The sequence below is a fragment of the Streptopelia decaocto genome (assembly GCF_964273445.1).
Source record: "Streptopelia decaocto genome assembly, chromosome: 4".
Taxonomy (NCBI): Eukaryota; Metazoa; Chordata; class Aves; order Columbiformes; family Columbidae; genus Streptopelia; species Streptopelia decaocto.
Genome location: NC_138658.1, coordinates 9,432,952 through 9,446,553, shown reverse-complemented (window position 1 = coordinate 9,446,553; position 13,602 = coordinate 9,432,952). Strand labels below are relative to the sequence as shown.

The 13,602-nt window shown below is 42.5% G+C and overlaps 1 protein-coding gene across 12 annotated transcripts in view; it reads left to right on the top strand.

The window, feature by feature from the left end:
- Window positions 1–5,758, top strand: part of CAMK2D (calcium/calmodulin dependent protein kinase II delta) — a 160,335-nt gene extending 154,577 nt beyond the window's left edge. For 11 of the 12 annotated variants that reach the window (XM_082052000.1, XM_082051995.1, XM_082052001.1 and 8 more), the window contains 2 exons: window positions 3,129–3,178; window positions 3,708–5,758. In XM_082052000.1, coding sequence (XP_081908126.1) covers window positions 3,129–3,135 — 7 coding nt within the window. In that variant the 3' untranslated portion in view covers window positions 3,136–3,178; window positions 3,708–5,758. The remainder of the gene's footprint in view (window positions 1–3,128; window positions 3,179–3,707) is intronic. The other variant, XM_082051999.1, reaches the window with a different exon arrangement.
- The last annotated feature ends 7,844 nt before the right edge of the window (window positions 5,759–13,602 follow it).

Below are 13,602 nucleotides of genomic sequence, written 5' to 3'. Positions count from 1 at the left end.
TTGCTTGAGTGCAAGCCCTCTGTATAGAATATAATTAAATTTGTGTGAGGTGTCTTAATGTGGATAGTGACTGAATTTCCCAGTTTGGATGATAAGGCCTTAAGTTTCATCATTCTAGCTTCATCATGTCCCATAATTTACTTCTTGCAATGCTATTCTCCCATATGAAATAATACTTATCAGGTAAGGAACATGATAGAATGAAGTGTTAAACTTCAGTGGAGGTGATTTTTTTAAGGGAAAAAAAGTAATTTGATTCCATAGTGATAACTGTTACATTTTATTTAAGAATATGAAACCAATGGAAACAGGAACAATGTTGTCCTTTGTTTTTCACATCCTGGCTGAACTGCCAGTGTTTAACAGATAATATTGAAAGAATAGTTACATTTTCTTGAAATGCAGTGTTAAGTAGATTTATGATGTTTTCATAAAGGAGATATTTGTCAAGGTGTCTGACCTGGGTATGTGTAGAACCAGAAAGCATAAGTGAAACAGGTTCACCTTTCTCAGTTCACCCTGGACAGTACATGTTCATAGCAGAATGGCATGAATTGAACTGGAGAATTATTTAATGTTTTCCTTTGGGATTTCCCCCCCCCTCGTTTTTTTGAGAAGGGTTTCTTTTAGGGGGAGAGGGAGATATTTTTTTTTTTTAACTTAACCATATTTGTAAGAAACAATCCTAAAGAGAAAAGGTAATTAATTACACTGCGACACCAACACCAGAAGGCAGAAGATCACAGGAATTATTGGGCAAATTATATAATAATTATTCCAGTAATACTTTGTAGAGATATACTGAGTACCTTCTCCAGGTGCTTCTTTTTGAAGTGTTTTAACAGGAGCCTCAATACTTCCTTCACGTAACATGTACATGTGCGATGGGCTGTCGCATGCTATAGCATGTACTTTTCTTAGGAGCATTTGTCAGCAGTAGTTTCTCTGGAATATAAGGGGGTGCACTGTGCATCCAGCTGCCTCAGAGAAACCGCTGGCCCCTCAGACTGCACGTTTTAAGGGAATGCAGTCGTACATACAGATCCGAGATTTGCCTCACAGAAGCAGTGCCAATATTTAGGACTTGTGTAATGCCAGTTCTGTATGGCAGCTCACGCTCTCTAATAAAGAAAACAACTCTGGGACTGAGAGGTAATTCTTTTGAGGCTGCAGGGTTGTGCCTGTGTCAGTGGGTGTTCTCTGCCTGTGTGGTCAGACAGAGGAGATTTCAGGATTGTGAGGGTGTATTTGAGCTGAAAAGGTCGCAGAGGAGGAGCAGCAGCTCAAAGCCTTAGAGCATGGCTGAGCCTTAAGGAGAGATGCTTTTAGATTGCAACATAACCCTAGATAGGTAGACCCTATGTAGCACTGGCAACAATATCATATAAATCCCTTGCCTAACCCTTACCTTGAATTCAGAGGGCTTTTTGGACTTGCTCATATCACTGTTCTAGAATATTATTGGTCTGATGGTTAGAAACCTTACTTTCCAGTCTAAATTTTAGTCATGTTCATTATATCCTTGTTTATTCTTCTTTCATCATTGTTCTCCTATACTGGGGATAGGTATGCAGACATGAACTCTCTTAAATGAAGGCTGATTAGATCACTTCCCACCTATTTTCGTAGGGTAAATAAACAATGCTAACTTGCTTGGCTTTGTTGGGTAGGATCTTCATTTTATTGGCTGCCTTAATATAAGCTCTTCACTGTCTTTTTTGGTTTGAGGTGTGTCTTTTACTTGGCTTGGCTTCTTCTGAAATACTGCATACAATTGTGGTCAGGGCTTTATTTAACTTCACAATGTCTTTCTTTTCGCTGTTGAGAATGCCACACCTCCTGTTTCTGGCAGGAATTTTGCACTTTTGTTGTCTACATCCAATTAGCAGATCATCTAAGACAACCATGTATTTATCCTCAACTGTCATTTCCAACCAGTGAGTATATAGAAATTTATGCTGAGTGCGCAACTTTGCACTTGACATTATTACAAGTAATATTTCTGGATTACCCAGCCCTCAAGGTTATTTGATTCTTCTTGTGCAATACTCCTGCTTTCCTTTGTATTTAGAGTGCCTTCCACCTAAGTGTAAGTATACTACGTGAAATCATTCCTACTGCTTATGCTTAGGTCATTGGCAAAGAGTAGCGAGTCTCCTGTAGGCTGATAGTTCTCCTTTCAGCCCAAGCACTGTCATTTTTCTTTTCTTTCTAATCCTCATCTTCTCAAGTTTAACTGGCAGGTTCCCACGTAGTGCCATGCCAGAACTCGCCTTCTGCAGCCCATCCTGACTGTCTTTTAGACTGTCCTGAACTTTGCTTTTCCCAGTCAGAGCAGCAGTGTACTAGTAACTTCATTTTGGAAAACTTCAGAAGAAATTTAACTAAAATAATTGTTCTAGATTATCCTTCCTTGCTTTTCTCATAGCTGAAATGTATACAGTCTACAGCTATTTATTTATTACCAATAAACAATAGGTGATAGTGGCACTTCCATGATAAAAAAAAGAATCTTACACATAGTGTCTGAAAAAGGATTTCAGCTTGCAAAAGCATTCCTAGCTCTGATCTGCTTTTGTGAATGGTGGCATCCTGGTTCATGTCAAATGAGTTGCTGCAAGCACCATAGCATATTTGTTTTCAGGACTACAGTAAGGAGTGTGCATACATCTAAGGGCAGAACTGAGCTCTTTGGTAGTGGTAGGTGTACAGAAATGTTTCCCTTACAGCAGGTAGTTTATTTGGAAAATAATATGAGCCCAAATGTATATTTAGTTTATAGATAAATTTTCTTTGTACTTTTTGCTGTGAGACCACACAAACTATGGTTTCTGTCTTGTCCATTGTTTCTCTGTATTTGAGTGATATGACAGATGGTAGGAAGTCTTTCTTAAGAACTTGTGCTGATGGGCTTCTGCAGAACTGTGTCTGCATATACACAGAGAGCAGACCTGTGTGATATAAGCAGTCAAAGGGCTATTGGACCTAAAACTGACTCCCAAACCTAAATTCAAACCTACCTGAGGCTCCCAGGCGTGTATTTCCTCACTTATCACTCCTTCTTATATTTTCATAAGTTAAATATCCAACAGCAGGAAGACTTAAGAGTTTGTTCTGTGTTTGTGCAGTGCCTAGCACAGCGGGATCCCTATCATGACTTCGGCCCCTAGATGCTACGGTAATACAAATGTTATTACAAGCTGAGTTAGTTAACTACTTGCTTACACATTCTTTTTCTTTCATTTTCTCTTTGCATACGGCTCTAGCATGTCTTGCATGTGAATGACATCTGATTCTTCCTTGTTACTCAGTTCAGTTTTCTATGAGAGTCTCAGTCTGTGGCAGTGTCTATAATGTACATACTAAGGAAGTTAAACTAAGAGATTCACATCTGAATTCCGCCCTCCCTCCTTTGAGAAGTTGATTAAGGCACTTATCTTCCTGCCTCAGTTTCCCTTTCTAACAGCCTCTCTGGCATGTTGTACAGATTGAAAATGTCAGTAAAGTGGTTTAAATAAGAAAAGAATGCTTTGCCTGAGCATTTGGGTTGTTTTTTTTTTTTCCTCTTGATTTTCTGCACAATATTGTGTTAAATGATCCAGAGATTTTTTTTAATAGTATTGGCTAACACTTGAGCATGTGTTGTTTGTCTGGTTATGATGTTACTTCAGTAATGGCAATCCGTTTTTTTTTCTCCTTTCTCCTAGCTAAAAATGTCAGCGGTGCCGCTTTTGCATTTTCTGTACCCAGCGCACCTGGTTGATTACCATCTTGGCCATCCCGTTCTCTTCATGCATGTTTCTGAGTGCATGAAGTTATAAAGGTTCTTCATGTAACACTTCTGTGATGCACCATGTTGCTGTATATTCCATCTGTACACTGTTAACATTTCAATGAAGGTGATGTTCCATGCAAATAGAGAATAACAAGGCATAAAAGGAAAAAAAGTATTTGATGGACAGCAGTAGATACAGAATACATTTGTCACTTTCTCCATTTATGCCAAGTTTTGACAGACAACTTTAAAAATATCCTCTTTATTAAAGAAAAAAAAAAAAGAAGAAAAGAAAAAAAAATAAAAAGTGTGGTTTACCCTCTTTTTTTAAAGAACTGGTTTTTGACTCTTCTCCCGAGTCCCCAGATTTTACTTTGGTTCTATTAGGGATGGTTGGGATTTCTGCTGGCAGCTCTGTTACTGTAAAACAGACTTTTATTACAGCATGTAGATGGATGAAATCACTGATAAATGTAGAAGCGATAATATCTTGACTTTGTACCAGCTGAAGAGCCTTCTTAGTTTGTTAGTCTATGTAAACTGGAAAAAAATCATCATTTGCTGGCTTGGTCACTTCAGAATTAACTGTCTGTGTTCTGACGAGCCAGCAGCTTCTTTTTTCTTTTGGGTCTTTACCTTTGCTTTCTTACTACGCTAACTGAAATTTTCTATTGAATGATAAAGCAAAATTAAACATTCTAAGGAGCTAAGTGATGATTGAGGGGGCAGTTTTGAGGACTGAAATGGAAGAAGAGAGAAAGATATTTACTGCTTTTAGAGTGTACTGTAAATTTTTTAAGGAGGCTTTAAAAATTTTAAATCTTGGTTAGGCTTTAGACCAGCTGTGTGGTTAAGTTACTTGAGAATTATTAGGCCTTAAAAGCTTCGTATGAATATTTTACTTACTTTACACTGCTGCTTCTCTGGAAATGTATTGTGGATACACCAGTTTTCTAATAAGACTGAACACTTTACCACAGATTTGCTTCTCCTCCGTCTTCCCCCTCAATCTGCTCTTGGTTTCCTAAAATCCTGACGCAGTGTACAATGTGAAGGACATCAATCTCTGCAGCATCACCAACCTGTTTGGCCCTCGATCCATGGCTGCAGACGCCTGTAACGCTGCGCGGGGAGCGCTCCCGGTGGCAGTTTCAAACACAAACTTTGTAACAGGGACTATTTTTGCTTCCCTTATGTCGCTGTGAAAATACATCCTTGCAAGCGTTTAGGTTCATTCCTGTCCATTTTTAATGGAGAAACACAGGGATCGGATATTTCTTTTTTTCATTTGTTAATTATTCTGTTACCAACAGGGCTAACTGTTCTCTGCAGCGCTGTATAGTGCATGGTATCTCAGTCAATGTTCTTTTTAGTGGTTAAAAACTTACAACTCGGCAGCCTGAAGTTTTTAAAATGGGAAAGCTTCCTAATTTGTATAATTTCACCTTTCTGTGTTGATTACTAATTAAAAGCAGTTCTTAAACACTTTGATGTTGTTACTAGTGGATGTATGGTAGATGGATTTAAGCTTCTCTGATAATTACTACATTATTTTAAACAATATATATTTAAAATAAGCGTCTACAATAAATGTCTTGAGCCATATTAACCTGCCAATGGGATCTGTGAAAAAAGTAATGGCCTCATTTTTTTTGTTTTCTCATTAATTACGTTTTTTTTTTTTTGTGAAGCGGCTATAAGTGGCATACCTGTATTTAAAATTATCAAATTAGGTGTAGGGTGGTTTTTTTTATACTTCTACCATAGCATGTGGTGTTGACGTATTACTGTAGACCAAGTTTGTCTTCCACACCAAGACGTGAGGAAATTGTGATTTGTTCTTTCCACCACAATTGAATGATACACTTCTCTTCTGTCATTTGGAACACTGCAGTTTACCATGGGACACAGTGTATATATTTCTTGCCATAATGGTAAATGATTGATATATTTAAGGATTAATAAATATGTGATTTCTGCTGACATTGTGCTTGTGCTCGTGTTTTAATTTCACAATTCATTGTGATTTTTGCATTGGAAAACATTTAGCATCTGTTTGAATTAAGTCAAACGTGCAGATACAGTCTCTTACGAGCCAAATTTGCAGTTTGAATATACGAATGTTTGCTTTTGTGATTTGTCTTTTGGTTAGTTCTTAACCTGCCTTTCCTCAGGACCCAATTTAAGGACACTGTTTAAGCTGTACTTTGTTGATAGATTTTGCACTTACCTTGTAATTATAGTTCCATATTTAGAAATGTTTTAGGTAATTTGCGCATTTCTGTAGCCACCTTACTGTGTTTCATATGCTCAGCCTGTAACACAAGGAGCTATAAGAGTGTTTATTGTATGATTAAAGTTTCAGACCTTAAAATGCATTAAGTCCATAAATAATTAGGATTTAAAATAATATACCAGTTTAAAAGCTTTCTTATATGTCTTTAATGATTTTCAGGCTGTCCTATGCTGAGCCACAGCTGAAAACAGCCCTTTATGCCAGGAGAAAAGAGAGACCGAGGGGGCGGAGGAGAGGAGACAACTTCTGACTTTGCTGGATGGTGAAGCACAGAGCTGGACCATTTCTCTGGTCCAGGGCCAGGGCAGCGTAGTTGTGAGCCAGGTCTGTAGCAGCGGCGCTGATGTGGCAGTGACCCAGGAGTGCTGCCCGTGGAAAGAGCAAGAGAATATTCCTGGTTTGGGGAATAATTTGTTGCTTTCTTTTGGGTGGCATTTTGCTGTGTATTTCTAAACAAAAAGAAAAATAGTTAGGAGATAGCTCAGAGGTTTGGAATGTTTTGGTAAACCCCAGAGGAAGCAAAAGTGGTTTAGTCTGTTGGGAGGGTTTATATTTTGTCATATCACTCCTGCTTACTTTATTTACTCATTTTTTCCACTAAATGCTATTCCAGAAATCAGTTTGACTTCCATTTTAACTGTGTGCCTGCAGTAAGCTGTTTGACAGCAGTGGAATTGCTACTAATTTCAGGTATGTAGGTAAGAGGAGAGGTCAGTGTATAAAAGCGTAAAGAGGGCAAGGGAGGTGAGGAGAACACATTTGCTAAATATCAGGTTGAAGATTTGGGAGAGGGACAATTTATTTTTTTTAATTACTTCATTATTGTGATGTCCCTTTATAGCACAAATGTTTTAATATGCTGCCTCCTGGTGGCTTTTTGTAATGATGTTTTCTATTAATGTTTAGGAGTGCACCAGGAGATGGTATTTTTTCTGAACAGAAAGGAACCCCATGCTTTCATGAATTTGCTTTTTCAATGTGAGTAAGGAACACAATATTTCAGAGGCTAAAAATGTCCATTCGCTGGGCTGTGAATGTATGCTATACACACACCTGGAGGAATCAGATTAATTCAGTTTTCTCAAAATGGGCTCCCAAGACACAGTTAAGAAAACAAACATCCATCTCATAGAGTTGTATATAAAATCCAGATTTCATTGTTACGAAGATTAACTTTACTGTTTCTTCAGTGTGATACTAATCCTTCGTAATGTATTGTCTCCTTGGGCTGTGTGCTTGCAGAAAAGAATTATTTATTCTTCTCAGGGATTTTCTCTCCTTCTTTTGAAATTTGTACAGTCATTCTTTATACATAAGTCATCTTACAAAAAGACCATTAGTCAAAAAATTAACTGTGTTATTTGGAGAATTGATCCAAATTGCTTCAGGAGATTCAGCTTCTTTCTTTCTAACAAATTCTTGATGAAAAGCAGTAGGTTAAAAGTTCAGTGCTGCAAGGTCCAGCTGCTAAATGTCTGATTCCTGCAGGGACAGCTGCTCTAGTAGAGGCCTGACAAGCCTGTGCAGGACGGTAGGGAGGTTTTGATCCCCATGAGAGGGGAGACTTATCTGTCCTGAGGACTATCTGTGCCTCCTATGTATTGCAAACCAGAAGCCTTTCCTCTCCCCACTCCCTCTCTTGCACAGATACCCATGGCTGTGCAGAACAAAGTGGAATGTTGCAGGATCTGCTTCCAAGACGGCATGCATGTAAAATGAGGAGAACACAGCAATTCTGCATGCTCATATGCTCCAGAACAGCAGCGCAAGGCTGCTGGTTTCCAGCATGTTCTTGTCCGGACTCTAAGCCCAGGCAACAGGCACCACAGACAGTAAGTGTGGGGAAGAGGAGAACATTTGATCACAGCGTGTGGGGGAAGAACAAATGCAAAAAACTCACATTGACAGCAAACAGAGTTTGCAAGGTGAAGAGATAGGAGAGCAGTATTTCTGCATTTACAAAAGTGACTCATTCTTGGTTTAAATATATTGCCAGAACACAGCTATGGGGCAGGGCCATCTTATGAACTAGCTGGTAATTGGGCACACAGAACCTTTTTCATCATAATGGCCTCTAATTAGTTAATGGAGTTGAACATGGCAAGTGGTTGGGACATGGTTTTCTTCCCTAGGGGGTCAAAATAGCAAGGGCTGATACAGACATAACTGCAGAATATCCTCTGAAAAGTTACATTAAGTTGCAGTCTAATTTATTGGGAATCTGACATACCTCATAACAGCTAAAGGCCTACATCTTATAATTAGTCACATCTGCTACTGCCTGAACCCAGCCCATAGTGGAAAGATGCTGTCTCAGGGCAGGAGAGACAGCAGCGTGTATCACCACATTCCCTACTCCCTGTCAGATATTTCCCAGTGTCCTTGCAAACCAGTGAAGGAGGAGAGGGGAGCAAAGTTGCAATGAACAGCCCACCGCAGTGAGAGAGTTCATGGCAAACGAAACAACACTGAGCTGGGAAGGAAGAGGCCACTCCGCACTTTCACCACCCCTTTTCCCACCTTTCTCAGGCATTCGGTGTTGGCTTTCTGAGAAGACAGCTGCTGAGGACCAAGATGCTGACAGTCACAGATCATTAAGTAACACATTTAGTAAAGGGACCATACTAGCAAGCAACCAGCCTGATAGTGGAGGTAAGAGCCCATGTTCCTGTGCCTGACAGCTCATTTAATAAGCAAAGTTATTGCTGACTGTTGGTACCTAAACAGAGGTGAAACCCTGTGTAAGGATGGAGAAGAGGGTACTCCCAGGTGCACACCTCTGTGATGTTACAACAAGGTACCATGTAAAACTGTTGCCCTGTCTTATGCCTGGGAGAGAGGGTAAGAACCAGAGTAAGAAGCAAGAGTTGAGCCCCAGGACTGATGGCAGGATTAAGGGTGCTGACAGTTTCTGTGAAGAATAATTATATTAATATATTTGTGAAGAAATATATTGAGAGACCACTGAGGCTTTTGCCTTCCTTGCACAAGTCATTTGGGGGGATAATCCGAGGACAAAGCAACTGCAGAGGTCAGATGTCAGTATTGGGAAGATGTGCTGATGTTACCTCAAGTACTGGTGGTAGCACTTACTCGGCCATTGCATAATACTGCCCCATTTTTAGCGTGTGGTCTCTTCTGGTTGATGCAGACATGTGCTCCCCATGGTGACTTTTCTGAACCTCACAGCCACTACTTCAAGCACGCTGTACCACAGGATTCCCAAAGAAATCCCAGCATGCTGTTAGGTGAAGTTTTATGGAGTGTAAGCAGAAGTGGCAGGAGTCCCAGAGGCTGGTGTAGGAAGCAGGTGATGATCTGTGCTACCATTACCTGCAAAGTGATGGGATGTTATGGGCAAGGAGCAGCATTCTGATGGGTGTCACAGAAACTCTGAGTTGTGACCAAAGTGAAACAAATTGAACTGAGTTTCACAAAACCTTAATGTAAGAGTTGGTAGGCAAAGGGTGACATTTGGCACTTGTGTTCTCCCTGGTGATCCACATTTCCCTTCACCTTGTCTGTCACCAGTGTGCTCCTGCTTTGCAGGCCTCTCCTTCCTACCCTGAGTACTCATGACTCTCCTCTTTTCCTGTGATACCTACTTAACCCATCTATCCCTGAACTATCACAGTGTCCTGCTGTAATGGGATTCCCTCTAGCAGCTTTCCTTACACAGCCTCTGTGCTGTGTTGCCGTTGAGCTGTGTTTCTTTCCCTTGTCAGAAATTCTGCCTTTAACTCAATTTTCACCTTCTCATGGTACATTTCCTTGTGCCCCCATGTGTGTTTCCTGAGGCTTGTAGGTGATGCCTCTATCACAAGCTTGACATGTTCTTGGTTAGATTCCTCAGGCATCTGAACATCTACTCCCTGGGCTGAGTTTTAGCATGAGCTGAGAGCATGGCTACTCTGATGTTCGACTCTGAGTGCCTCTGGGCATACACTGAAACAAAATCACCATGCCTTGGACACTTCAGAAATCATCAAACGTAGGCACCGCTGTAGAAAGGGTGAGAGTCGTGCAGCAATTTTACAATCACAAGTTTGGGTGCAGCTCTTCTTGCTGCTCCAGGTCCTAGGCACACTGTGAAGGGATGTAGCTTTTTATGTTTATTTTTCCTTGTGCATAAATTCCTCTTAGAAGGGCTGCCTGACATCCCATCTGGAGCAGAGCAGGTTTACCTTGGGATGTAGTTAGTAAGCTGCTGTTTCACTTTGCTGCAAGTGCTCAAGTCCCATTTTGTTCCAAAGGTCTGATCTCCAGAGTCACTCTGGCATACTCAAATATTGATGCTCACATTGCTGTCTTACATTTTCACAGAATCACAGAATGTCAGGGATTGGAAGGGACCTCGAAAGATCATCCAGTCCAATCCCTCCACTGGAGCAGGAACACCCAGATGAGGTTACACAGGAAGGCGTCCAGGCGGGTTTGAATGTCTGCAGAGAAGGAGACTCCACAACCTCCCTGGGCAGCCTGTTCCAGGCTCTGGCACCCTCACGGGGAAGAAGTTTCTTCTCGAATTTAAATGGAACCTCCTGTGTTCCAGTTTGTACCCATTGCCCCTTGTCCTGTCACTGGTTATCACTGAGAAGAGCCTGGCTCCATCCTCCTGACACTCACCCCCTTTATATATCTGTAAACATTAATGAGGTCACCCCTCAGCCTCCTACAAGCTGAAGAGCCCCAGCTCCCTTAGCCCTTCCTCACACAGGAGATGCTCCACTCCATCATCTTGTTGCCCTGCGCTGGACTCTCTCCAGCAGTTCCCTGTCCTTCTGGAACTGAGGGGCCCAGAAGTGGACACAATATTCCAGATGCGTCTCACCAGGGCAGAGTAGAGGGGCAAGAGAACCTCTCTTGACCACGCCCCTTGTAATACACCCCAGGATGCCATTGGCCTTCCTGGCCACAAGGGCACAGTGCTGGCTCATGGTCATCCTGCTGTCCACCAGGACACCCAGGTCCCTTTCCCCTACACTGCTCTCCAACAGGCCATTCCCCAACTTATACTGGAACCTGGGGTTGTTCCTACCCAGATACAAGACTCTACACTTGCCCTTGTTATATTTCATTAAATTTTTCCCTGCCCAACTCTCCAGCCTGTCCAGGTCTCGCTGGATGGCAGCACAGCCTTCCAGTGTCAGCCACTCCCCCCAGCTTGGTATCACCAGCAGACACTCTATTCCCTCATCCAAGTCACGGAATAGTACTGGTCCCAGTATCGACCCTTGAAGCACTCCACTAGATACAGGCCTCCAACTCTGTCCTATTGACCACAACTGTCTGGCTTCTTTCCTTCAGCCAGTTCGCAGTCCACGTCACTACTCGATCATCCAGTCCACACTTCCTCAGTTTAGCAGTGAGGATGCTGTGGAAGACTATGTCAAATGCTTTACTGAAATAAAGATAGACCACATCCACTGCTCTGCCATCATCTATCCACCTGGTTATGTCTTCATAAAAGGCTATGAGGTTGGTCAAGCACGACTTCCCCCGGTGAAGCCATGTTGACTACCCCTAATGACCCTCTTATTCTTGATATGCCTTGAGATGGCACAAAAGATAAGTTGTTCTATCACCTTTCTGGGGATGGAGGTGAGGCTGACCAGTCTATAGTTACCTGGGTCCTCCTTCTTGCCCTTTTTGAAGACTGGAGAGACATTTGCTTTCCTCCAGTCCTCAGACATCTCTCCCATTTCCCATGACTTAGCAAAGATGATGGAGGGTGGCCTAGCAATAACTTCAGCCAGCTCCCCCAGCACCTGTGGGTGCATCCCATCTAGACCCATGGATTTATTGCTGTCCAGATTGCTTAATTGCTCCCTAACCCAGTCCTCATCAGCCAAGGCAGACTCCTCCATTGTCCTGACTTCCTCTGGGGCCTCAGGGGTACAGGGCTCCTCAGGGCAGCCTCCGGCAGAGTGACAAAGGCGGCATTCAGTAACTCTGCCTTCTCTGTATCTTCTGTCACCAGGGCACCCACCTTGTTCATCAGTGGGCCTACATTGCCTCTGGTATTAGTTTTATCTGCCACGTATTTGAAGAAGCTCTTTCTGTTGTCCTTGACCCCTTTCGCCAGGTTTAATTCTAAGGAGGCCTTAGCTTTCCTAGTTGCCTCCCTATGTCCTGCGACAACAGCCTTATATTCTCCCCAAGTGGCCAGCCCCTCCTGCCATGATCTGTAAACTCTCCTCTTCCACGTGAGTTTGCCCAGCAGCTCCCTGTTTAACCACGCAGGTCTTCTGGCTCCCTTCCTTGACTTTCTATGTGTTGGGATGCTCTGATGGTGAGCTTGGAAGCAGCAGTCCTTAACTGCTAACCAACTATCTTGGGCCCCTTCACCTTCAAGCAGCCTTGCCCATGGGATTTCCCCTAGCAATTGCTTGAAAAGGCCAAAGTTGGCCCTACTCAAGTCCAGGGTTGCAATTCTGCTTCGTATTCTGTTCCTGCTACAGGAGATCCTGAACTCCACCATTTCATGGTCACTGCAACCAAGGCAGCCCTCAACCTTTACCACTTCAACCAGACCCTCCTTGTTAGTGAGGATGAGATCCAGCAGTGCTCCTCTTCTAGTCAGATCCTCCACCATTTGCATCTGAAAGTTATCATCAAGGCACTGGAGGAACCACCTGGACTGTGGCTGGCCGAGTAGTCCTTCCAGCAAACATCAGGAAAGTTAAAATCCCCCACCACAACCAGGGCCTGTGACTGTGAGGCTGCTCTCAGCTGCCTGTAGAGGCTTCATCAACTTCCTCACCCCGATCTGGTGGCCTGTAACAGACACCCACAACAGTGTCACCCCTGCCAGCCTGCCCCTTAACTCTCACCCATAGACTCTCAACTCACTCCTCATCAGTGCCTGGACAGAACTCAATACATTGTAGTTGCTCTCTCACGTAAAGAGCAACTCCACCACCATGCCTGGCTGGCCTGTCTTTCCTGAGGATGACATAGCCATCCGTGACCACATTCCAGTCAAAAAACCAAAGTGAAATTTCTTTCAAAGCTGTCACTGCAGTTTGAAATAGATCTGTGAGTTCAGAAACGCAGTTCATTTGGTATGAAAATCATGTTTCATCAAACATGAATTTTGTGTGCACACGATTGGAAACATATCAGTCTTGGCACATCAGTCTGATCTGGTTTTGGAGGCCCTGTTTCAGTCTCCTGTTGGGACCAAACCACTTTGTGTAAATAGTTAAATACTCTGTGATTGAGACAGACAAGCACAGCAGCAGCATGGTGATTTCAGGCCCTGATGTGGTGCACTTTGATAGGGATCTGGAAGACACAAGTAGGAGTTTTTGCTCTTTTTCATTCAGGCCAGGAATATGAGCATAAGTGTCCCTTGTACAATGTCAGTGCCAAAACCACTAAGCGAATATTTGAGACAGCTTTTGTCTGTTCTTTTTCACTGAAAAATAAGGAAGCATGTAGATTTTGTTTCAATGCAGCTCAAAACAGTTGCTGAAATCTCCCTACTGACAATAGCAGAAAGGTTCTCTTTCCCTGAGCACCTGTCAGC